Source organism: Brienomyrus brachyistius, chromosome 5, assembly GCF_023856365.1.
Source record: "Brienomyrus brachyistius isolate T26 chromosome 5, BBRACH_0.4, whole genome shotgun sequence".
Taxonomy (NCBI): domain Eukaryota; kingdom Metazoa; phylum Chordata; class Actinopteri; order Osteoglossiformes; family Mormyridae; genus Brienomyrus; species Brienomyrus brachyistius.
Genome location: NC_064537.1, coordinates 11,889,819 through 11,916,343, shown reverse-complemented (window position 1 = coordinate 11,916,343; position 26,525 = coordinate 11,889,819). Strand labels below are relative to the sequence as shown.

Below are 26,525 nucleotides of genomic sequence, written 5' to 3'. Positions count from 1 at the left end.
GGATAAGTGGGCAGAGAAAATGTATGGATGGATATACAGTCACCCCTTCACATTGGTGACGGTTATGGGTGGAAGATTCCAACGAATGTGGAAAATTTGCAAATAATACTTTGGCCCATTATTAAAAATGCAAAATGAATGACACTGACAACTTTAGAAGTTACTGTGAGAAACGTGAGATTCCACTGTCACAGAGACAGCTAACACACGTGTGAGTGAGGCGTGTTGCCAAGACACAGTCGCATGGCAAACCCAAGCCAAGATGTGTAGGCTCTTTTGTTTTTGTTACCAAAAATAATTTTTGATATTAAAGACCTCATATGCACGTACACTAACAAATTTCAAATAACACTGATACTAATATGTGATTTTTTGTGATCCAAATTAGTTTCAGTATTGATTATATATTTTTGACTTACGCATAGTCCAAAAATATTCCCATTTCATTGTTCGTGGCCAACTCGCAAATAACCGAAACTGCTAATTTTAAATTTACAAATCTGGAGGAACAACTTAATATGTAAAAATACATGTCAGACGAATGTGTCTCATGGTCTTGTTGTCACTGTAATGCGATGCTGAAACTGGTGTCTTTGGCATGAATACAGTTTTTTCTCGATCACTTCGGCCTATTTAATAAAACATACTTAACATGCTCCAAACCAAGAGCATTTTTCAAAACAGCATGCATATAGCACAACACTATATGTTAGCTGCAAAAGGCCATATCTCACCCAAAACAGTTACAGTTTTTCTTGATTGCTTTGGCACAATAAATGAAACATACTTGATATTCTTAAGACATTTTGGTGGCCTTCACTAATTCATTGCTGGAATTGTTTGCTTTAGAGGTGACTTAATTGTTTTGGGTAACTTAGAGGTTTTTACAGAGTATGAAGCTGTCCAATAAGTGGTCTGTGCAAACAATCTCTCATAATCTCGTGATTATTTGCATGTCAGTCCAGTCCAACAGGCTACATTTCATTACATGGAACAAAAGTGCATTATACTTTTCCTTCCTCATATTATTAAATGAAAGCTGAGATGGAGGGGGAGTTGGGGGAGGGGACTGGGGCTGTCCCAAAGTGCTATATTGACCTGAAAGACAGTATGTGGCCTGAACCTGTCAAGCTTTTCTGTACCGCAACTAGTGGGCAGGAAATTAGCCAGATTTCTCCATGTGCCCCTTGCAAATGTCCCCCTTTGTTGGCACCTCTAAACACCACTACTGCTTAGTAAAGTTTTTTTTTTACTTCCAATAATACTGTCACATCATATCACTCGACACTTCATAGACATCAGGTATGTGGAAAAAATTGTGTGCAAATTCTCACCATGGCAGAGGCGAAATTGGGAAAAAATACAAAAATTGTAAATATACAATAATAATAATAATAATAAATTCATCTTCTCTGGGTCTGTCTCAGTGCTTTTCTTACTGACCACATGACCCAGGAACTTGACTGCCCTTTGCAGGACGCTGCACTTCACCAGGTTCAGCTGGAGATTCACCCACTGGATGGGCCTGAACAACAGGTGCAGGTTGACTGCTGTATCATCAAAGGTGTGGGCGTGGACCAGTAGATCGCCCAAGTACACGCAGCAGCTTTCCGGGATGCCCTCAAGAACCCGCTGCATCGACTTCTCGAAGGTCAGGCGGGCATAGCAGAGACCAAAGGGGACAACCCAGAACTGCTACAGGCCGCACCCCAGGGTGAAGCCCGTCTTCTCCCAGGCCTTGGGAGTCAGTTCCACCTGCAAGCAGCTGCTACGGAGGTCCAGCAATCTGAACCCCCTCTAGCTGTCTACGGTGTCCAAGATTTCTTCAATATGTGGCAGGGGACAGGGTGTAGTGGAAAATTTTCAGGGTTTTAATCGAATAAATTCACCCACTTCCTCATATGAGCAGACCAGACAACTTTTTGACTCGTATCCACGTCCACTTCGTTAACAACCGAACTTACTCACTCGAAATCCTTGTAACCGTCGAACTCTTTTATTTTCAAAAAGGTTGTCATCAACGGGATTACATCCAGTTGTGAATAAGCTTCAGTTTTACTAATTAATAATCAACAATGAACGAAATAATAATGGATTAGGATTCACGGTCCAAAAACTATATACTGCCAAGCTGCGCATATGTCCACTTTTCCTCTTTTTCCTTTTTTTACCGTTCTCACATGCACAGCCCTGGATTCACACATTGACCAATAGAAACGCAGCGACAATAACGCTACGTACATTTCCGTACTTTTAACCCTAACAATGGCTATTGGTATGTAAGCCCAAAAATAACATTCGATTTTGAAATATCAACAAAAAATATTAAAAGGATATTTTTTCTGTACTTTGGCTCTAACACAGGAGTTAAACTTGGTGATTGCGTAGAGCCTACAGTAGTCCAACAGAAAAAACCCCAGACCGTGACAGACACTGGCTTTTGGACTTTCTGCTGACAACAGACTGGATCATATTCGTACAGTCTTACAGTAAACCTATGTTATTCCATTATAAACCTAAAATTTGCTATATCAAAGGTGTTGACATAGTTCACAAACCCTACAGACTATTTACCAGGTAGCCTAATAAAACTTTTACATTCATATAAATGCGTGTGCAGACTTGTCTGGAATTGAAAATCTCACGCCAGCCAGCTGACCAAAGCTGGCAACTCTGTTGTACAGCACTGGGTTTACCACCTATTCAATGAGCCACAAATAATACGTAACTGCTAATAAACGGTATAAAACTATATATTTAACATCTATTAATAAAGGGCGCGGCCATCTTGAGTTCTGAGGCGGGGGTTGTGTAGATTCCTCTACCTTTTGAGTTTCGGAATAGAAACTCCGAGTTACGAGTTAAAATGGAACGCGGCAAATTCCCGCTTAATCAAAATTACTCAGAAGGCAGTGAAAACTAAGGCACTTTATTGTGATGTGGTATTGTACTGTAGGATTTTACATTAATATGCTGACAAATCTACAGCGACATCTTACAGGGTTTGATTTGCAAAAAGAATGATACTTATTCGCATGACTTATTGATCATTGTGTTTCACGTTGTCATGACAATGTACTGAGCAGTAATCGAAACCTAACATAGCGTCTCCGCCGAGCTAAGGGGTGTGGTAATCCGACACGGCTTCACATCTAATGTATACGTTTTTAGGGAATGATGTTTTTGAAGGAAATGGTTAAGCCTAAATATCTTACCGACTTCACATACCTGTATCATTTATTTTCTTAAGGTACTATGTAGATTCTGATGAAGAAACGAGTGAAAAAAGAAAATGAATGCAAACTTTCAATGTGACGGTAAGTGCACTATAAAAATGTTTTACTAACATAAAGTTACAATTAGGCAACACAATGAGTAATATTATGTGGAAAAGTGGAGATTAGTAAGCCAATAATAAAAATGGCCTGTTTAATGCACTGTAACATTGAATACGTTAAGACGATAGACATTACTTCTACATTTCACTCATGTTTTGCATACTGGAATTGAACGCTGTCAGACAACCTTTGATTTTGTATAGTTGTGCAAATTTATGCCCTTATTTGTGTCTTCAATTGCCCCATACAGTCTGTTACAAAAAAAGTAGACTAATAACTACAATAGCATGTAAATATATCTATTCAATTCATTTTTATCACGTCTATCACAGTTTACCGAAGGCGTTGTACACGGGTGTGTTGTAGTACATTACAACGTCATTAAGGCAGAATACTAGAGAAGCAGGGGAAAGTTCGATAGAAAGAAAAGGAATTCCTAAGTAAGGAAAAAAAAAAAAATCAATTCCAATTTCAACTGGCTGCCAAACTCGCCTGGGCATGTTAACATGATTGAAAGCATAGTGCAATATATTTTAGCAATACCTCGTTTTGTTTCTGATTTTTTTTTTATCATAATTGTGAAGTATTTGATTTATTCTTACAGGAGTCGAGGAGGTTCTGTTCCACACCAGTTTCAGCTAGATGCGTGAATTTTTCAGGTAAGCTTGATTAAATGTTTTTGTCTATTTCAATCTTTAAAGCTTTTATCTTTTTGACTCCTGCATTACCGTGCCTTCACACATTGAGCAGCGGGAGCGTCGAAGCGACATTCTCTATGGGAGGATGCGTAAATCTTGATAAATGCATTTATGTCTTATTCTCCAATAAATTTCTCCTTACTTATGTCTACGGGCCGCGTCGCCAGGTGGCATAAAACTACGCGGTTGAAAAACCTATATAGACATGACTTTTTATGTCGTGTCAACACGGAATAAATGTACGTGTTAAAAGGTCTTTCAGTACTGAGATATACATAGGCGGATACTTTTACTCTTCAAGTGCAAATGTTTCAGTCTGTAGTGCGTTATATTGGTTGCCCTATTGTAATAGTTGGAGTTCCCATTAACATATCCATTATCTAATCTATTGAATACGTGTTTATTTTACCCTGAACACATTAATTTTACGTTTCACTGGTGTACTAAACTTTGTTTTGTTTTGTGTTGGTGGTTCTTGTGAGTTGTGATGGTTGTAGTGTGTGGGGTATATATATATGTCCCTTTAGAGCTACCGTAGAGCGGAATAATACTTTGCCCTTGGCTTAAAAAAAAAGAGAGAGGAGGGGGGAAGTATTAATAAAAAGAAAAGTGTTCAGCGACTGAGGTGGAGATCGTGTTATTATTTTCATATCAATATAAAGCAAGGTGAACCTGCAGGTTCAGTCACCCTGGCATGTTTCACCGATATCAGTAAAGAGTGTTTGTTACAGGGACAAAATAAAAAATGAGGCAAAGACCAAGATGTTTGAAATTATTGGTCATCCAGATGAGTTGGTGAAGTCATAATATATTTGTGGGAAAGAGAGATGGAAATCGCATACTATTTTGGCGCCATAAAATTTTGGTGCAAAATTGTGTGAATCAACGGTAACTTTAACATTACTTATTTATAGCAGTAGTGTTTGTATTAACTACTTGTGCTTTGATAAATTACATCCTATTGACAGTCAGTACAAAGATAAGCTACAAATTTGTTTCTTTTACGGGTAGCTTTCCTGTAACTCTATACGAGGAAAGAGCCAAGAGGGTTCGATTCACCACGGTTCACTCATATTTTTATTTTATCAGATCAATAAAATGGATTGTTTCAGCTATTTGTTTTCCTTATTATTGTACATTAATACAAACAGAGGCAAATTGACACAAATTTGAAAATGCCTGTATAATCTATTCTAAGTCTTCTATGCAAGACCTGATCTATCACCAGCAAAACATGTAAAACAGCCAAATATTTCTGTCTGATCTCGTTTTGTAGGATTTGTATGAACTAAAAGAAACAAAGCAGAACTGGCTTGAACCAGTCATTTTAGATGAGGGCAGGGTAGGATTACGTGACGATAATTACTGGAGCTTGTGGTAAAGCAGGCTCTTGTGGACAGCAGTGATTGGCCAAGTTCCTGTTATACTGAACAACAAAGTCTGAGGAACTATGTCTGTTCTTGGCATAGTTGCCTGGTCCTGTAATCGCCGGCCGGCACTAAGTAATTGTGAGTAATTTAAGGAAAATTTCAAGGATCCAAATGAGCTTTGTCGAATTATTTAACAAGTAATAATGTGTTCGTTTGTTTTGTAGTCAATTTAAGGGTCTGTTCTATTAAAGTTTTATCATTTACATGGATATTTCGTGAGTTCTTTCATCCATCTTGCACTAAGTGGTTACAACGTTCTATACTTATAACGTACATGTTTTTGATATCCCGTCTTGTACGTAGTAACGAGGTTCGACTGTAATTGTGAAGTATTTGATTTATTCTTACAGGAGTCGAGGAGGTTCTGTTCCACACCAGTTTCAGCTAGATGTGTGAATTTTATCAGGTAAGCTTGATTAAATGTTTTTGTCTATTTCAATCTTTAAAGCTTTTATCTTTTTGACTCCTGCATTACCGTGCCTTCACACATTGAGCAGCGGGAGCGTCGAAGCGACATTCTCTATAGGAGGGCGCGTAAATCTTGATAAATGCATTCATGTCTTGTTCTCCAATAAATTTCTCCTTACTTATGTCTACAGGCCGCGTCGCCAGGCGGCATAAAACTACGCGGTTGAAAAACCCATATAGACATGACTTTTTATGTCGTGTCAACACGGAATAAATGTACGTGTTAAAAGGTCTTTCAGTACTGAGATATCCATAGGCGGATACTTTTACTCTTCAAGTGCAAATGTTTCAGTCTGTAGTGCGTTATATTGGTTGCCCTATTGTAATAGTTGGAGTTCCCATTAACATATCCATTATCTAATCTATTGAATACGTGTTTATTTTACCCTGAACACATTAATTTTACGTTTCACTGGTGTACTAAACTTTGTTTTGTTTTGTGTTGGTGGTTCTTGTGAGTTGTGATGGTTGTAGTGTGTGGGGTATATATTTATATATGTCCCTTTAGAGCTACCGTAGAGCGGAATAATACTTTGCCCTTGGCTTAAAAAAAAGAGAGAGGAGGGGGGAAGTATTAATAAAAAGAGAAGTGTTCAGCGACTGAGGTGGAGATCGTGTTATTATTTTCATATCAATATAAAGCAAGGTGAACCTGCAGGTTCAGTCACCCTGGCATGTTTCACCGATATCAGTAAAGAGTGTTTGTTACAGGGACAAAATAAAAAATGAGGCAAAGACCAAGATGTTTGAAATTATTGGTCATCCAGATGAGTTGGTGAAGTCATAATATATTTGTGGGAAAGAGAGATGGAAATCGCATACTATTTTGGCGCCATAAAATTTTGGTGCAAAATTGTGTGAATCAACGGTAACTTTAACATTACTTATTTATAGCAGTAGTGTTTGTATTAACTACTTGTGCTTTGATAAATTACATCCTATTGACAGTCAGTACAAAGATAAGCTACAAATTTGTTTCTTTTACGGGTAGCTTTCCTGTAACTCTATACGAGGAAAGAGCCAAGAGGGTTCGATTCACCACGGTTCACTCATATTTTTATTTTATCAGATCAATAAAATGGATTGTTTCAGCTATTTGTTTTCCTTATTATTGTACATTAATACAAACAGAGGCAAATTGACACAAATTTGAAAATGCCTGTATAATCTATTCTAAGTCTTCTATGCAAGACCTGATCTATCACCAGCAAAACATGTAAAACAGCCAAATATTTCTGTCTGATCTCGTTTTGTAGGATTTGTATGAACTAAAAGAAACAAAGCAGAACTGGCTTGAACCAGTCATTTTAGATGAGGGCAGGGTAGGATTACGTGACGATAATTACTGGAGCTTGTGGTAAAGCAGGCTCTTGTGGACAGCAGTGATTGGCCAAGTTCCTGTTATACTGAACAACAAAGTCTGAGGAACTATGTCTGTTCTTGGCATAGTTGCCTGGTCCTGTAATCGCCGGCCGGCACTAAGTAATCGTGAGTAATTTAAGGAAAATTTCAAGGATCCAAATGAGCTTTGTCGAATTATTTAACAAGTAATAATGTGTTCGTTTGTTTTGTAGTCAATTTAAGGGTCAGTTCTATTAAAGTTTTATCATTTACATGGATATTTCGTGAGTTCTTTCATCCATCTTGCACTAAGTGGTTACAACGTTCTATACTTATAACGTACATGTTTTTGATATCCCGTCTTGTACGTAGTAACGAAGTTCGACTGTAATTGTGAAGTATTTGATTTATTCTTAAAGGAGTCGAGGAGGTTCTGTTCCACACCAGTTTCAGCTAGATGCGTGAATTTTATCAGGTAAGCTTGATTAAATGTTTTTGTCTATTTCAATCTTTAAAGCTTTTATCTTTTTGACTCCTGCATTACCGTGCCTTCACACATTGAGCAGCGGGAGCGTCGAAGCGACATTCTCTATGGGAGCATGCGTAAATCTTGATAAATGCATTTATGTCTTATTCTCCAATAAATTTCTCCTTACTTATGTCTACGGGCCGCGTCGCCAGGTGGCATAAAACTACGCGGTTGAAAAACCTATATAGACATGACTTTTTATGTCGTGTCAACACGGAATAAATGTACGTGTTAAAAGGTCTTTCAGTACTGAGATATACATAGGCGGATACTTTTACTCTTCAAGTGCAAATGTTTCAGTCTGTAGTGCGTTATATTGGTTGCCCTATTGTAATAGTTGGAGTTCCCATTAACATATCCATTATCTAATCTATTGAATACGTGTTTATTTTACCCTGAACACATTAATTTTACGTTTCACTGGTGTACTAAACTTTGTTTTGTTTTGTGTTGGTGGTTCTTGTGAGTTGTGATGGTTGTAGTGTGTGGGGTATATATATATATGTCCCTTTAGAGCTACCGTAGAGCGGAATAATACTTTGCCCTTGGCTTAAAAAAAAGAGAGAGGAGGGGGGAAGTATTAATAAAAAGAAAAGTGTTCAGCGACTGAGGTGGAGGTCGTGTTATTATTTTCATATCAATATAAAGCAAGGTGAACCTGCAGGTTCAGTCACCCTGGCATGTTTCACCGATATCAGTAAAGAGTGTTTGTTACAGGGACAAAATAAAAAATGAGGCAAAGACCAAGATGTTTGAAATTATTGGTCATCCAGATGAGTTGGCGAAGTCATAATATATTTGTGGGAAAGAGAGATGGAAATCGCATACTATTTTGGCGCCATAAAATTTTGGTGCAAAATTGTGTGAATCAACGGTAACTTTAACATTACTTATTTATAGCAGTAGTGTTTGTATTAACTACTTGTGCTTTGATAAATTACATCCTATTGACAGTCAGTACAAAGACAAGCTACAAATTTGTTTCTTTTACGGGTAGCTTTCCTGTAACTCTATACGAGGAAAGAGCCAAGAGGGTTCGATTCACCACGGTTCACTCATATTTTTATTTTATCAGATCAATAAAATGGATTGTTTCAGCTATTTGTTTTCCTTATTATTGTACATTAATACAAACAGAGGCAAATTGACACAAATTTGAAAATGCCTGTATAATCTATTCTAAGTCTTCTATGCAAGACCTGATCTATCACCAGCAAAACATGTAAAACAGCCAAATATTTCTGTCTGATCTCGTTTTGTAGGATTTGTATGAACTAAAAGAAACAAAGCAGAACTGGCTTGAACCAGTCATTTTAGATGAGGGCAGGGTAGGATTACGTGACGATAATTACTGGAGCTTGTGGTAAAGCAGGCTCTTGTGGACAGCAGTGATTGGCCAAGTTCCTGTTATACTGAACAACAAAGTCTGAGGAACTATGTCTGTTCTTGGCATAGTTGCCTGGTCCTGTAATCGCCGGCCGGCACTAAGTAATCGTGAGTAATTTAAGGAAAATTTCAAGGATCCAAATGAGCTTTGTCGAATTATTTAACAAGTAATAATGTGTTCGTTTGTTTTGTAGTCAATTTAAGGGTCTGTTCTATTAAAGTTTTATCATTTACATGGATATTTCGTGAGTTCTTTCATCCATCTTGCACTAAGTGGTTACAACGTTCTATACTTATAACGTACATGTTTTTGATATCCCGTCTTGTACGTAGTAACGAGGTTCGACTGTAATTGTGAAGTATTTGATTTATTCTTACAGGAGTCGAGGAGGTTCTGTTCCACACCAGTTTCAGCTAGATGTGTGAATTTTATCAGGTAAGCTTGATTAAATGTTTTTGTCTATTTCAATCTTTAAAGCTTTTATCTTTTTGACTCCTGCATTACCGTGCCTTCACACATTGAGCAGCGGGAGCGTCGAAGCGACATTCTCTATAGGAGGGCGCGTAAATCTTGATAAATGCATTTATGTCTTGTTCTCCAATAAATTTCTCCTTACTTATGTCTACGGGCCGCGTCGCCAGGCGGCATAAAACTACGCGGTTGAAAAACCCATATAGACATGACTTTTTATGTCGTGTCAACACGGAATAAATGTACGTGTTAAAAGGTCTTTCAGTACTGAGATATCCATAGGCGGATACTTTTACTCTTCAAGTGCAAATGTTTCAGTCTGTAGTGCGTTATATTGGTTGCCCTATTGTAATAGTTGGAGTTCCCATTAACATATCCATTATCTAATCTATTGAATACGTGTTTATTTTACCCTGAACACATTAATTTTACGTTTCACTGGTGTACTAAACTTTGTTTTGTTTTGTGTTGGTGGTTCTTGTGAGTTGTGATGGTTGTAGTGTGTGGGGTATATATATATGTCCCTTTAGAGCTACCGTAGAGCGGAATAATACTTTGCCCTTGGCTTAAAAAAAAGAGAGAGGAGGGGGGAAGTATTAATAAAAAGAGAAGTGAGTTGGTGAAGTCATAATATATTTGTGGGAAAGAGAAATGGAAATCGCATACTATTTTGGCGCCATAAAATTTTGGTGCAAAATTGTGTGAATCAACGGTAACTTTAACATTACTTATTTATAGCAGTAGTGTTTGTATTAACTACTTGTGCTTTGATAAATTACATCCTATTGACAGTCAGTACAAAGATAAGCTACAAATTTGTTTCTTTTACGGGTAGCTTTCCTGTAACTCTATACGAGGAAAGAGCCAAGAGGGTTCGATTCACCACGGTTCACTCATATTTTTATTTTATCAGATCAATAAAATGGATTGTTTCAGCTATTTGTTTTCCTTATTATTGTACATTAATACAAACAGAGGCAAATTGACACAAATTTGAAAATGCCTGTATAATCTATTCTAAGTCTTCTATGCAAGACCTGATCTATCACCAGCAAAACATGTAAAACAGCCAAATATTTCTGTCTGATCTCGTTTTGTAGGATCTGTATGAACTAAAAGAAACAAAGCAGAACTGGCTTGAACCAGTCATTTTAGATGAGGGCAGGGTAGGATTACGTGACGATAATTACTGGAGCTTGTGGTAAAGCAGGCTCTTGTGGACAGCAGTGATTGGCCAAGTTCCTGTTATACTGAACAACAAAGTCTGAGGAACTATGTCTGTTCTTGGCATAGTTGCCTGGTCCTGTAATCGCCGGCCGGCACTAAGTAATCGTGAGTAATTTAAGGAAAATTTCAAGGATCCAAATGAGCTTTGTCGAATTATTTAACAAGTAATAATGTGTTCGTTTGTTTTGTAGTCAATTTAAGGGTCTGTTCTATTAAAGTTTTATCATTTACATGGATATTTCGTGAGTTCTTTCATCCATCTTGCACTAAGTGGTTACAACGTTCTATACTTATAACGTACATGTTTTTGATATCCCGTCTTGTACGTAGTAACGAGGTTCGACTGTAATTGTGAAGTATTTAATTTATTCTTACAGGAGTCGAGGAGGTTCTGTTCCACACCAGTTTCAGCTAGATGTGTGAATTTTATCAGGTAAGCTTGATTAAATGTTTTTGTCTATTTCAATCTTTAAAGCTTTTATCTTTTTGACTCCTGCATTACCGTGCCTTCACACATTGAGCAGCAGGAGCGTCGAAGCGACATTCTCTATAGGAGGGCGCGTAAATCTTGATAAATGCATTTATGTCTTGTTCTCCAATAAATTTCTCCTTACTTATGTCTACGGGCCGCGTCGCCAGGCGGCATAAAACTACGCGGTTGAAAAACCCATATAGACATGACTTTTTATGTCGTGTCAACACGGAATAAATGTACGTGTTAAAAGGTCTTTCAGTACTGAGATATCCATAGGCGGATACTTTTACTCTTCAAGTGCAAATGTTTCAGTCTGTAGTGCGTTATATTGGTTGCCCTATTGTAATAGTTGGAGTTCCCATTAACATATCCATTATCTAATCTATTGAATACGTGTTTATTTTACCCTGAACACATTAATTTTACGTTTCACTGGTGTACTAAACTTTGTTTTGTTTTGTGTTGGTGGTTCTTGTGAGTTGTGATGGTTGTAGTGTGTGGGGTATATATATATATATGTCCCTTTAGAGCTACCGTAGAGCGGAATAATACTTTGCCCTTGGCTTAAAAAAAAGAGAGAGGAGGGGGGAAGTATTAATAAAAAGAGAAGTGTTCAGCGACTGAGGTGGAGATCGTGTTATTATTTTCATATCAATATAAAGCAAGGTGAACCTGCAGGTTCAGTCACCCTGGCATGTTTCACCGATATCAGTAAAGAGTGTTTGTTACAGGGACAAAATAAAAAATGAGGCAAAGACCAAGATGTTTGAAATTATTGGTCATCCAGATGAGTTGGTGAAGTCATAATATATTTGTGGGAAAGAGAAATGGAAATCGCATACTATTTTGGCGCCATAAAATTTTGGTGCAAAATTGTGTGAATCAACGGTAACTTTAACATTACTTATTTATAGCAGTAGTGTTTGTATTAACTACTTGTGCTTTGATAAATTACATCCTATTGACAGTCAGTACAAAGATAAGCTACAAATTTGTTTCTTTTACGGGTAGCTTTCCTGTAACTCTATACGAGGAAAGAGCCAAGAGGGTTCGATTCACCACGGTTCACTCATATTTTTATTTTATCAGATCAATAAAATGGATTGTTTCAGCTATTTGTTTTCCTTATTATTGTACATTAATACAAACAGAGGCAAATTGACACAAATTTGAAAATGCCTGTATAATCTATTCTAAGTCTTCTATGCAAGACCTGATCTATCACCAGCAAAACATGTAAAACAGCCAAATATTTCTGTCTGATCTCGTTTTGTAGGATCTGTATGAACTAAAAGAAACAAAGCAGAACTGGCTTGAACCAGTCATTTTAGATGAGGGCAGGGTAGGATTACGTGACGATAATTACTGGAGCTTGTGGTAAAGCAGGCTCTTGTGGACAGCAGTGATTGGCCAAGTTCCTGTTATACTGAACAACAAAGTCTGAGGAACTATGTCTGTTCTTGGCATAGTTGCCTGGTCCTGTAATCGCCGGCCGGCACTAAGTAATCGTGAGTAATTTAAGGAAAATTTCAAGGATCCAAATGAGCTTTGTCGAATTATTTAACAAGTAATAATGTGTTCGTTTGTTTTGTAGTCAATTTAAGGGTCTGTTCTATTAAAGTTTTATCATTTACATGGATATTTCGTGAGTTCTTTCATCCATCTTGCACTAAGTGGTTACAACGTTCTATACTTATAACGTACATGTTTTTGATATCCCGTCTTGTACGTAGTAACGAGGTTCGACTGTAATTGTGAAGTATTTAATTTATTCTTACAGGAGTCGAGGAGGTTCTGTTCCACACCAGTTTCAGCTAGATGTGTGAATTTTATCAGGTAAGCTTGATTAAATGTTTTTGTCTATTTCAATCTTTAAAGCTTTTATCTTTTTGACTCCTGCATTACCGTGCCTTCACACATTGAGCAGCGGGAGCGTCGAAGCGACATTCTCTATAGGAGGGCGCGTAAATCTTGATAAATGCATTTATGTCTTGTTCTCCAATAAATTTCTCCTTACTTATGTCTACGGGCCGCGTCGCCAGGCGGCATAAAACTACGCGGTTGAAAAACCCATATAGACATGACTTTTTATGTCGTGTCAACACGGAATAAATGTACGTGTTAAAAGGTCTTTCAGTACTGAGATATCCATAGGCGGATACTTTTACTCTTCAAGTGCAAATGTTTCAGTCTGTAGTGCGTTATATTGGTTGCCCTATTGTAATAGTTGGAGTTCCCATTAACATATCCATTATCTAATCTATTGAATACGTGTTTATTTTACCCTGAACACATTAATTTTACGTTTCACTGGTGTACTAAACTTTGTTTTGTTTTGTGTTGGTGGTTCTTGTGAGTTGTGATGGTTGTAGTGTGTGGGGTATATATATATATATGTCCCTTTAGAGCTACCGTAGAGCGGAATAATACTTTGCCCTTGGCTTAAAAAAAAGAGAGAGGAGGGGGGAAGTATTAATAAAAAGAGAAGTGTTCAGCGACTGAGGTGGAGATCGTGTTATTATTTTCATATCAATATAAAGCAAGGTGAACCTGCAGGTTCAGTCACCCTGGCATGTTTCACCGATATCAGTAAAGAGTGTTTGTTACAGGGACAAAATAAAAAATGAGGCAAAGACCAAGATGTTTGAAATTATTGGTCATCCAGATGAGTTGGTGAAGTCATAATATATTTGTGGGAAAGAGAAATGGAAATCGCATACTATTTTGGCGCCATAAAATTTTGGTGCAAAATTGTGTGAATCAACGGTAACTTTAACATTACTTATTTATAGCAGTAGTGTTTGTATTAACTACTTGTGCTTTGATAAATTACATCCTATTGACAGTCAGTACAAAGATAAGCTACAAATTTGTTTCTTTTACGGGTAGCTTTCCTGTAACTCTATACGAGGAAAGAGCCAAGAGGGTTCGATTCACCACGGTTCACTCATATTTTTATTTTATCAGATCAATAAAATGGATTGTTTCAGCTATTTGTTTTCCTTATTATTGTACATTAATACAAACAGAGGCAAATTGACACAAATTTGAAAATGCCTGTATAATCTATTCTAAGTCTTCTATGCAAGACCTGATCTATCACCAGCAAAACATGTAAAACAGCCAAATATTTCTGTCTGATCTCGTTTTGTAGGATCTGTATGAACTAAAAGAAACAAAGCAGAACTGGCTTGAACCAGTCATTTTAGATGAGGGCAGGGTAGGATTACGTGACGATAATTACTGGAGCTTGTGGTAAAGCAGGCTCTTGTGGACAGCAGTGATTGGCCAAGTTCCTGTTATACTGAACAACAAAGTCTGAGGAACTATGTCTGTTCTTGGCATAGTTGCCTGGTCCTGTAATCGCCGGCCGGCACTAAGTAATCGTGAGTAATTTAAGGAAAATTTCAAGGATCCAAATGAGCTTTGTCGAATTATTTAACAAGTAATAATGTGTTCGTTTGTTTTGTAGTCAATTTAAGGGTCTGTTCTATTAAAGTTTTATCATTTACATGGATATTTCGTGAGTTCTTTCATCCATCTTGCACTAAGTGGTTACAACGTTCTATACTTATAACGTACATGTTTTTGATATCCCGTCTTGTACGTAGTAACGAGGTTCGACTGTAATTGTGAAGTATTTAATTTATTCTTACAGGAGTCGAGGAGGTTCTGTTCCACACCAGTTTCAGCTAGATGTGTGAATTTTATCAGGTAAGCTTGATTAAATGTTTTTGTCTATTTCAATCTTTAAAGCTTTTATCTTTTTGACTCCTGCATTACCGTGCCTTCACACATTGAGCAGCAGGAGCGTCGAAGCGACATTCTCTATAGGAGGGCGCGTAAATCTTGATAAATGCATTTATGTCTTGTTCTCCAATAAATTTCTCCTTACTTATGTCTACGGGCCGCGTCGCCAGGCGGCATAAAACTACGCGGTTGAAAAACCCATATAGACATGACTTTTTATGTCGTGTCAACACGGAATAAATGTACGTGTTAAAAGGTCTTTCAGTACTGAGATATCCATAGGCGGATACTTTTACTCTTCAAGTGCAAATGTTTCAGTCTGTAGTGCGTTATATTGGTTGCCCTATTGTAATAGTTGGAGTTCCCATTAACATATCCATTATCTAATCTATTGAATACGTGTTTATTTTACCCTGAACACATTAATTTTACGTTTCACTGGTGTACTAAACTTTGTTTTGTTTTGTGTTGGTGGTTCTTGTGAGTTGTGATGGTTGTAGTGTGTGGGGTATATATATATGTCCCTTTAGAGCTACCGTAGAGCGGAATAATACTTTGCCCTTGGCTTAAAAAAAAGAGAGAGGAGGGGGGAAGTATTAATAAAAAGAGAAGTGTTCAGCGACTGAGGTGGAGACCGTGTTATTATTTTCAAATCAATATAAAGCAAGGTGAACCTGCAGGTTCAGTCACCCTGGCATGTTTCACCGATATCAGTAAAGAGTGTTTGTTACAGGGACAAAATAAAAAATGAGGCAAAGACCAAGATGTTTGAAATTATTGGTCATCCAGATGAGTTGGTGAAGTCATAATATATTTGTGGGAAAGAGAGATGGAAATCGCATACTATTTTGGCGCCATAAAATTTTGGTGCAAAATTGTGTGAATCAACGGTAACTTTAACATTACTTATTTATAGCAGTAGTGTTTGTATTAACTACTTGTGCTTTGATAAATTACATCCTATTGACAGTCAGTACAAAGATAAGCTACAAATTTGTTTCTTTTACGGGTAGCTTTCCTGTAACTCTATACGAGGAAAGAGCCAAGAGGGTTCGATTCACCACGGTTCACTCATATTTTTATTTTATCAGATCAATAAAATGGATTGTTTCAGCTATTTGTTTTCCTTATTATTGTACATTAATACAAACAGAGGCAAATTGACACAAATTTGAAAATGCCTGTATAATCTATTCTAAGTCTTCTATGCAAGACCTGATCTATCACCAGCAAAACATGTAAAACAGCCAAATATTTCTGTCTGATCTCGTTTTGTAGGATTTGTATGAACTAAAAGAAACAAAGCAGAACTGGCTTGAACCAGTCATTTTAGATGAGGGCAGGGTAGGATTACGTGACGATAATTACTGGAGCTTGTGGTAAAGCAGGCTCTTGTGGATAGCAGTGATTGGCCAAGTTCCTGTTATACTGAACAACAAAGTCTGAGGAACTATGTCTGTTCTTGGCATAGTTGCCTGGTCCTGTAATCGCCGGCCGGCACTAAGTAATCGTGAGTAATTTAAGGAAAATTTCAAGGATCCAAATGAGCTTTGTCGAATTATTTAACAAGTAATAATGTGTTCGTTTGTTTTGTAGTCAATTTAAGGGTCTGTTCTATTAAAGTTTTATCATTTACATGGATATTTCGTGAGTTCTTTCATCCATCTTGCACTAAGTGGTTACAACGTTCTATACTTATAACGTACATGTTTTTGATATCCCGTCTTGTACGTAGTAACGAGGTTCGACTGTAATTGTGAAGTATTTGATTTATTCTTACAGGAGTCGAGGAGGTTCTGTTCCACACCAGTTTCAGCTAGATGTGTGAATTTTATCAGGTAAGCTTGATTAAATGTTTTTGTCTATTTCAATCTTTAAAGCTTTTATCTTTTTAACTCCTGCATTACCGTGCCTTCACACATTGAGCAGCGGGAGCGTCGAAGCGACATTCTCTATAGGAGGGCGCGTAAATCTTGATAAATGCATTTATGTCTTGTTCTCCAATAAATTTCTCCTTACTTATGTCTACGGGCCGCGTCGCCAGGCGGCATAAAACTACGCGGTTGAAAAACCCATATAGACATGACTTTTTATGTCGTGTCAACACGGAATAAATGTACGTGTTAAAAGGTCTTTCAGTACTGAGATATCCATAGGCGGATACTTTTACTCTTCAAGTGCAAATGTTTCAGTCTGTAGTGCGTTATATTGGTTGCCCTATTGTAATAGTTGGAGTTCCCATTAACATATCCATTATCTAATCTATTGAATATGTGTTTATTTTACCCTGAACACATTAATTTTACGTTTCACTGGTGTACTAAACTTTGTTTTGTTTTGTGTTGGTGGTTCTTGTGAGTTGTGATGGTTGTAGTGTGTGGGGTATATATATATATATGTCCCTTTAGAGCTACCGTAGAGCGGAATAATACTTTGCCCTTGGCTTAAAAAAAAGAGAGAGGAGGGGGGAAGTATTAATAAAAAGAGAAGTGTTCAGCGACTGAGGTGGAGATCGTGTTATTATTTTCATATCAATATAAAGCAAGGTGAACCTGCAGGTTCAGTCACCCTGGCATGTTTCACCGATATCAGTAAAGAGTGTTTGTTACAGGGACAAAATAAAAAATGAGGCAAAGACCAAGATGTTTGAAATTATTGGTCATCCAGATGAGTTGGTGAAGTCATAATATATTTGTGGGAAAGAGAGATGGAAATCGCATACTATTTTGGCGCCATAAAATTTTGGTGCAAAATTGTGTGAATCAACGGTAACTTTAACATTACTTATTTATAGCAGTAGTGTTTGTATTAACTACTTGTGCTTTGATAAATTACATCCTATTGACAGTCAGTACAAAGATAAGCTACAAATTTGTTTCTTTTACGGGTAGCTTTCCTGTAACTCTATACGAGGAAAGAGCCAAGAGGGTTCGATTCACCACGGTTCACTCATATTTTTATTTTATCAGATCAGTAAAATGGATTGTTTCAGCTATTTGTTTTCCTTATTATTGTACATTAATACAAACAGAGGCAAATTGACACAAATTTGAAAATGCCTGTATAATCCATTCTAAGTCTTCTATGCAAGACCTGATCTATCACCAGCAAAACATGTAAAACAGCCAAATATTTCTGTCTGATCTCATTTTGTAGGATTTGCATGAACTAAAAGAAACAAAGCAGAACTGGCTTGAACCAGTCATTTTAGATGAGGGCAGGGTAGGATTACGTGACGATAATTACTGGAGCTTGTGGTAAAGCAGGCTCTTGTGGACAGCAGTGATTGGCCAAGTTCCTGTTATACTGAACAACAAAGTCTGAGGAACTATGTCTGTTCTTGGCATAGTTGCCTGGTCCTGTAATTCCCTCATAAATGCCATATTGTCTAAAACACCCCAAAATTAAACTGGAATAAGGTGCATCAGTAAAATAAAAGATGTGTCAATAAGAAAACGATAAATGAAAACAGTTGTCATGTAGAGCTAAGGAAGTTACACAATGACCACATGGTACACCTCGACCTGCACGCACTGAGGTTTTCAGATTGTCTGCCTTTCGGCGGTTTCCACTTCAGCTGACGTGCCTCTGAGAACTCAGTGCTGACTGGGTTTGGGCACCTCTGAGGCACGTAGCTGTGGGACTCACTCACCGCTCCAGTGGGTACCGCAGCGGACAGTGTTGAAGGACTAAACAGGATCCAAAGGGCAACAACGACTGTGCAATAATAGTGACACATTAGCATAAGCATAGGTATATCTCATAAGTAGTATTTTACCTGGTTACACATTATTTTGTACGCTATAGGTAACTCATGTTTCCATGTCATCTTGTTGTCTTGAGCTCCATCATTATAGTAGTTTTGTCTTTAGCTCTGGTGCTGCTTACTTTGAATATTAATAAAGTTTAAATTTCAGTCAATATTAACATATTGGACCAATAACGGTATCTTAATTTTTTCAATAGATATCGGGCGATACTGATATGTTAACTGACATTTTGTTAATCTCTACTTATTTTGCAGGTAAATCTCTGCATTAAGTATCACACTCTACCCTGCGTCAGTCTGCGTGTCCCTGGTCTTCAGGCAAAAAAAAGTCCATAATGGGTAAGTTTCCCTAGTTTTGTAGAGAGTTGCCTTTTTTTAACATAATTTTAAATTGTAAAATTATGGTGTTAAAATTCTGTAATGGGTTGCCGCCCCATCCTGGGTTATTTCCTGCCTTATGCTGATAGCTTGTGGCTCCAGACCCCTGACCCTACATGAGACAGGCGGGTATAGAAAATGGATGGATGGATGATGTTGAAATTCATGTTGAATTAGCTAATTTCCTCCTAATTTAGCAGATTTATTCTACTGCTGTTTTATTTTACCTTCTATTGATCTCATGTAATAGGGTAAGCGGTTACAGAGAATGGATGGATGGATGATTTCATGGATATTTTGATATTTTAATATAAATAAGTGAATTTTAATATGACAATTGATTGGTTTGATCCCTCAAAATTACATATGTATGTGTATACACCATGACCCTGTACCTACACATAGGTTTGGAAGATTGATGGAGATGTAATTATATACCTATTTTCTGGTGGTATAATATAATGTTTTATATATTTTTTTCTTGGTGAAGCTGAGGAAAGTGAAAAACGACCAATTGAAAGCTGGACAGAATCCGATGTGAGCACCTGGTTGAGGTCCATAAAAATTGATGAGAAGTATATTCAGAAATTTCAAGAGGAAGAAGTCAATGGGGTGGTCCTCTTACAAGCAACTGAAAAATATCTGAAAAACAAGATTGGAATGAAATCTGGACCTATCCATCTTCTGATGACCAAAAGGGATGAGCTCACCAATTCTTCTCCAGCTACTAAGCCTCAAGATGCCACTGCAGGGAAAAGTGAAAATCAATCAAACCAGCAAGAGCAGTGTGTTTTAAGTGGGAATGGAAGCAAAGTAAAATCAAAAACCAAAATAAAAAAAGCTTCTCAGAGAGGGTTGTCTGCGAAAAGAGACTGCAAACCTCGGCCTTTTGGCAAAGAGGGGGTTAACTTCACATATGCAAAGCACAATGTGTTAAAGCCTGAATCGGGCGTTGTTGATATGATTTCTCCTTGTCATGAATACAAGTCATTTGAAATTGCTGCTGACTTGGACAATCAGAGGTTACAAGCCAAACTTGCCAAAGAAACTTTCAAATTCGCCTGTGGATGTATGAACATGCGAACAAATGGCACAATACACTTCGGTGTGATGGACAGTGTGAGCGACTCTGGTTATGTTCATGGTGAGATAATAGGTATTCCTATTAAAGACAAAGATGTGTATGTTGATGCATTAGACTACATGAATAAGTGCTTTAAATCTGATAGTGAGCTCGCAGCACAGTGTATTCGCCCACCGGAGTTTATTGAAGTTTCAGACATTGACAGCACAGAAAAATATTATGTGGTAGAAATTGATATTGAACCAAAAATCATTATCGTGTCCAGCAAACTGTTCTCTGTCCATCTGCCGAATTTCAGGGAGGATTCAAATAAGGTGGAATATGAAAAGAAAACGATGTACCGTAGAAATGGTTCCAAAACTGAACCAATCAGCAATCAGGAAGAGTTTTACTCCAGTCTAAGACACCGAGATGAGCTTAGAAAAGAAGCTGAAAAGGACCACATTGTTCCAGATGTGAGTGTTGACCTTGGAAGAAAACTGGCGATGTTGATCACTGATGGAAAAGGGAAAATCGAAAAGGAAAAGTGGCACATTGTTGTTGCAAACAGATTTCAGGAAGAACATTTGAAATGCATTGACTTTTTACTGGATCTGAAAATTTTCTGTGTGTTTGACTTTGACCCCGACTCCAAAGCATCTGGATTATGCAAAAAATACATTGAGCACCATGCAGCAAATTTACATTTCTTACAAAACTACAAAATACCAGATGAAATGAGCATTAAAGACTTTGAAGGTGAATTGCGTTTGTTTGAACAGGTCAGCTGGATTTTTTGCAATGGACGAAATGATTTCCGTGGAAATGAGACTCCCTGTGATGAAATTGCATGGATTACAAATAGAAAGACATTTCTAAAGGAGGCAGTGTGTCTGATTTGTAAACAAATCTTACCAAATGGCACTTTCTCTGTGATTTTCTTTCTTACCTCTCCAGTTGAGCTACCGATCGTTCACACTTTCCATGAGTTCATTGCTGAAATGCAAGGTCATGATGATATCATTTGCATTTCAGAGTCTGAAGACAATTACAGCAAATGGGAAGGTTATGCTCAGTGGTCTTGCACTGCTGAGACTGTGCAGTCTAAGAGTATTTCAGGGATGAAAATGAGCCATGTCGATGCTACAATTCAGCAGCTTCAGCCCTCCAGAACAAGGGTCGCCAAGCACCTTTCTGTCTTCAGTAAAGGTGTTTGCCAACTTGAAAAGATTGAAGAAGAAAGAATGTCTTCTATAGAAATTCTGAGCATTGACCAGTGTGATGATACCATAACTGATTCTGAGGATGAAATCAAAGTCATTGAGGAGAATTTTTATCGCGGGGGCAAAGTGAGTTGGATCAATTTTTGGCTGTCAGAAAAGAAACATGTTGGGGAATTCATCCAGAGAGATACATATAAAGAAATTTCCAAACGTATCAGTGACCTTCCCAAGTGGAATATGGAACAACCAGCTGTTTATGATCTTAGAATATACCACCAACCAGGTAGTGGTGGAAGCACTGTTGCACGGCAAGTGCTGTGGAATAACAGGAAAAACTTCAGATGTGCAGTGGCAAGACACTCATTCTCTGCTTCAAAAGTGGCTGAGCATGCGGTGAAATTGCGAGAGTATGAGGAAGTCGACGCACAGAAATGTCTTCCAGTTCTTTTGCTGGTTGAAGATTTCGACACAGAATACCTTGAAGATCTAAGGAGAGAGCTTGAATCGGCTGTGAGAACTCAGAAGATCAAGCCAGGGACACTGTGTTTTCTTTTACTAAGCTGCAGACAATCACATGAACCAGAAAAAATGAGCAAGGAGTCGCCATTACAGAATTTTTCCGTGACTCATAAACTGTCAGCAGAAGAGAAGAGAGAGTTTGCACGAAAAAAGACTGAAGTTGAAAAGCAATATTCAGCCAATTACATCATAACCTTTGTTTTGATGAGTGAGGAATTTAACAAAGACTACATCATCAAATTTGTGAAAGATTTACTTGTTGGCATTAAGCATGGAGATGTTGTCACTCACCTTATTCATTATGTGGCATTACTCAATACTTATGTGCAAAACTCCTATCTCTCTCAGTCCCATTGTGAAGCTCTGCTACTACTAAGCATGCAGACAAATATTGAACCCACTGCCAACAAGCAGACCAGAAAAAAACATACAGATAGATGCAGAAGGCACTTGTTTGAATCATCATTAAACAAGCAGGCCAAAGTTCTCTTCATCCATCTGAGAGATGAGAAGACTCATATTCAAAGCATACGCATCCTTCATCCCTTGATTGCTAAAGAAGTCCTTCGCCAACTTTTGGGCAAAGACCAGCAGCAGAGTGACATAGCCATGAAACTACTGAAAGATGATGTGCTTTTTCAGAACAGTTTTGGAAAAGAGCATTACCACAGATTCCTGCGTGACCTCTGCATGAGACGCAATAAGATCATTAAAGGAGACAAATCTGACACTTCATTTTCTCCCCTCATTGAACACATTTTGGAGAAGGAAAATCCGGAAAAGGCTTTCGAGATCCTGAAAGCGGCCTACACGCGGTTTAATGAAGATCCCTTCTTTGCTCAGCAGCTTGCACGGTTGTGTTACACATATGAGAAGTTTCCAGAAGCTAAGGTCTGGGCAGATACAGCCGAGAAAAAGATGCCACACAACTCCTATATCTTGGATACAAAGGGCCAAGTATTTAAAAGATGGTTCAATGACAAATATAAAAATCTTGAAGGTAACATCAGTCCTGAAAGCACTGTGGACACAATTGCAACAGCGCTAGAAGCAATTGAATGCTTCAGAACTTGCGAGGGAGCAGCCAATTTGGAACAGGACTCTATGAATAATTCAGGCTACTTCTCAGAAGTTCAAGTAGAGCGTGATCTTTTGGATCTAGTCTTGAAAGTGTTTCCACGTGGAGAAAAGGGCCGCTCTGAGTGCATGCAGTACTTAGTGACAGGTCACATTCCAGAAAGGGTGAAAAAGCCGTGGGAGTGTTTTCACAGTAAACTGAAATTCATTCACAAGAATATGCATGATGCCCTCACAAGGATTTCAGAAGATCTGAGCTATTTCCAGATGGACGTCAGTTTGGATGATGATGAACAATACAGCACTGAACTGAAAACAAGGAATCCAGTAAAATGGCTTGCAAGACAAACTGCCTGGTATGGGAATTTTTTCAAAGATGTAGAGTTGCCCTCCAAAGAACAAAATCAATTATCAACACGCATGAAACTTTGCTCTCTTGGAGGTGATAATATTACCAGCATCTTTTCTCTTTTGTCTGAAAAGAAACAGGACCAACTAGAATCCATCGTTACTGTATACGGTGGGCTGAAGAAACTTGATCAAATGGAACTGGCCAACTACATAGCATCTCAGATAGCCTTAGGGTGTGTTTCAAGTGCATCCACTTCTTCTAAACTCAAGGAGCTTCAAGCATGCAGCCATCAGTTCCCTCGGGACAGAGACAGATGTCACCCCAATGCCCTGTTCTTACTCACATTGCTTTTCTGGCCAGAGGATGGCGACACCAATCAGGAGAGAGATAACAAATATGAAATCCTTATGTCTGCTTTGGATGTTTTGAAACGAAGCTTCAAAATTAAACAGAAAAATGTGCCTCACAAAGAGCTGAGAGTTTTCACGCATTTCTACCTTGGCAAAGGAAGTGGCCTGAGTAAGATTGTCCACAAAAGTATGATACAGGCCTTCAAAACATTCACAGTGTCACAAAAAAGAATTAAGTGGTTTGATGGATATATCTGGAAAACGCCAGAGATTGTGCACATGCTGAAACGTGTTCAAGGCTGGACGGAACATGGAAATGTCTATATCAAAGGCTGTAAAGGGAAGGAGATCAAGATACGTGCCCTGAACTCTGATTCAGTACCTGATGGTAACGAGAATGTTGAATTTTATGTGGGATTTACATTTCAAGGACCTGTTGCTTGTGGCATCACTGTCTGTGATGCCAGTGAGACATAGGGACCAGGTTAGAGCCAATTGTGTAGTGCAATTGTATTAATGCCGTGTTTCATCAGTGAAATGTACAAGCCAATTAAATTTGTAATAATTACGTAATGTCCGTATGACACTTCACTGAATAGCTGTAAATATTTAAATATTGTTTTGCACATACACACACACAGGTTTGTAGTTATATATTTGTGGGGACTCCACATTCATTTCTATGGGGAAAACTCTAATCCTAGCATGATGACCTTAAAACAACAGCAGTTGACAAACTGGAGTGTGTGTGTGTAGATTAAGTTTATATTACATTGTGGGGACCATATTTCAGTTTCCTACAAAGATCTGTCAATGTAATCAAAAAGTAAAAATGCCACAAGTCTCGTATTTTGTTTGTTTATTTAAAGTTAAGATTAGAGCTGGTCAGGGGTTAAATATGCTCTATAAATGAAATTGATCTGACATGACTTGAATTACTGTAGATATTGTATTGCACTAGCTTTGGTGGTACTGTGACCTATCAAGACCCATTTCTTCCCGGAACACCTCTAGTAGCCTAAACCAATCTATGTTCTCTGAATGCTCTTAGTGATGCACTTTGATTTTAACAGGTTAATAGGTTCTTTTTTTTAAAATATATTTGTATACGTGTGTATACTTCAATTTTAATTACATTTGTAAATGGGCATCCATTGGAAGATCAGAAAAGCCACACTTATGCCCAACCAACTCCTTGACAGAAGTATGTTTGTAATGTGCTATTTGTATGTGACTTTGTACAAAAGCTTTCATAAATAAGTAAATGTCAATGCACTCTGACTGATATTTTAAACCTTGTTCTTTCTGCTGTCTGTGTGCTCCAAATTAAAAATAAAACTATCACAATGCTGAAACTTCATATGAAAGTTCCAAGATTCAGCCGTATTATTAAAGTTATTATCCACACATAAATGTAATTTACCAGAGACCCCAGAACACTCACAAATGATTGTATAAGCACTATATAAGAAAAGAGTCAAATACGTGGATTTGATGTAAGTACTCATTACCTGAGAATAATACGTATTTATCATTTATTTATTCAATAAAAGCGGTCATACAACTTTATAACACCTTTTCTTAAAAAAGGTCTCAGGCATATAAAAGTAATTTGTCATTTTTGTGTATTATTTTAAAATTTTTAACATGGAAATGGACAAGGCACCTCCCAATATAACGAAAAACACGAAAAGCACAACCGTTCTTGAACTAATAAATGTTTCTTATCTGTACGCTTACGTTTAAAGTTAATTGTTTTAGGCAGTGTTTCAAAGGGATGCATTTTCACTGGGGCGTGTTGCGGACAAGCGCTCACACAAACAGGGTACAGCATGAAGGCAGCGCTAGATATTTAGCGTCTTTGAAAAAAACTATAAATACTCCAATACTATTGCTCCATATGACCGAATTTTCGAATGGCATTGGAATGCCATTCTATGAATGATAATATCTGTATATGTGTCACGCCCATGCAGGCGGAGTCCACCATGTGCTTCGTCTGCCCTCTTTCCCGTACCAGGTCTGTCTACCCTGTGTGTTCACCTTGCCTCTTACCCGTCCTTTTCCCAGAACCGCTCCCGAACCTGACCAGCTTTCCCCGCTGAGACCAGCAAGTCCTGTTCCCGCTCCCCGCTCGTGTCCCATGTATGCCTGTTGGACGGATCTCCTAGCTTCAGACCTACGCTTTCGACTACCAACTTCTCATTGCTACTCCGTTTGTGCTTTCGCTCCAGTGCCCTCATTAAACCGCGCTGTTGCTCGCATACCTGGATCCTTGCTCTCCTTTGTCGGCCAGCATCACAATATGTTATGGCAAAATATTTAGCCAGTCACCCGGAGATAAAACACCTAAATAAATAAAATTAAAAAGTAAGGCAAATCTCGTATTTAAATAATTTATGTTCCTACAACCCGAAATCGCAGCAATATCAACACCACGCTTAAACCTGTGCGTAGCAATCATGTTAACCGCGACGTATATGAATCTTCCAGCTTCACACGAGCGCTAATTTCCCGCGACCTTTTAAATAGGAAGCGGTGACGTTCTAGCATCTTTGCACATGGCTGTAGATCACCATGAACGCGTCTTTCCAGTTCTTCTTCGATTTTTATGGCAGTTGGTTAGCAGCTTTAATGGAGCATTACCGCCACCGACTGGACTGGAGTGTGGCACAGGACG

The 26,525-nt window shown here is 38.0% G+C and overlaps 1 protein-coding gene and 1 long non-coding RNA gene across 4 annotated transcripts in view; both read left to right on the top strand.

The window, feature by feature from the left end:
• The first annotated feature begins 2,791 nt into the window (after positions 1-2,791).
• LOC125742703 (uncharacterized) overlaps positions 2,792-26,525 on the top strand; it is a 32,975-nt gene continuing 9,241 nt past the window's right edge. Inside the window, exons 1-4 of one of the 3 annotated variants that reach the window (XR_007398176.1) lie at positions 2,792-3,317; positions 3,943-3,997; positions 5,817-5,872; positions 9,571-10,133. This is a non-coding gene — a long non-coding RNA (uncharacterized LOC125742703). Of the gene's footprint in view, positions 3,318-3,942; positions 3,998-5,816; positions 5,976-9,570; positions 10,134-26,525 lie in introns of those variants that run through there. The other 2 variants (XR_007398175.1, XR_007398177.1) reach the window with 2 other exon arrangements.
• LOC125742699 (sterile alpha motif domain-containing protein 9-like) lies at positions 15,023-25,212 on the top strand. Its single transcript, XM_049014947.1, has 4 exons — positions 15,023-15,078; positions 16,897-16,952; positions 19,139-19,222; positions 19,752-25,212. Exons 3-4 carry the CDS (start codon positions 19,219-19,221, stop codon positions 24,320-24,322), a joined length of 4,575 nt encoding a protein of 1,524 aa, XP_048870904.1. The 5' UTR covers positions 15,023-15,078; positions 16,897-16,952; positions 19,139-19,218; the 3' UTR covers positions 24,323-25,212.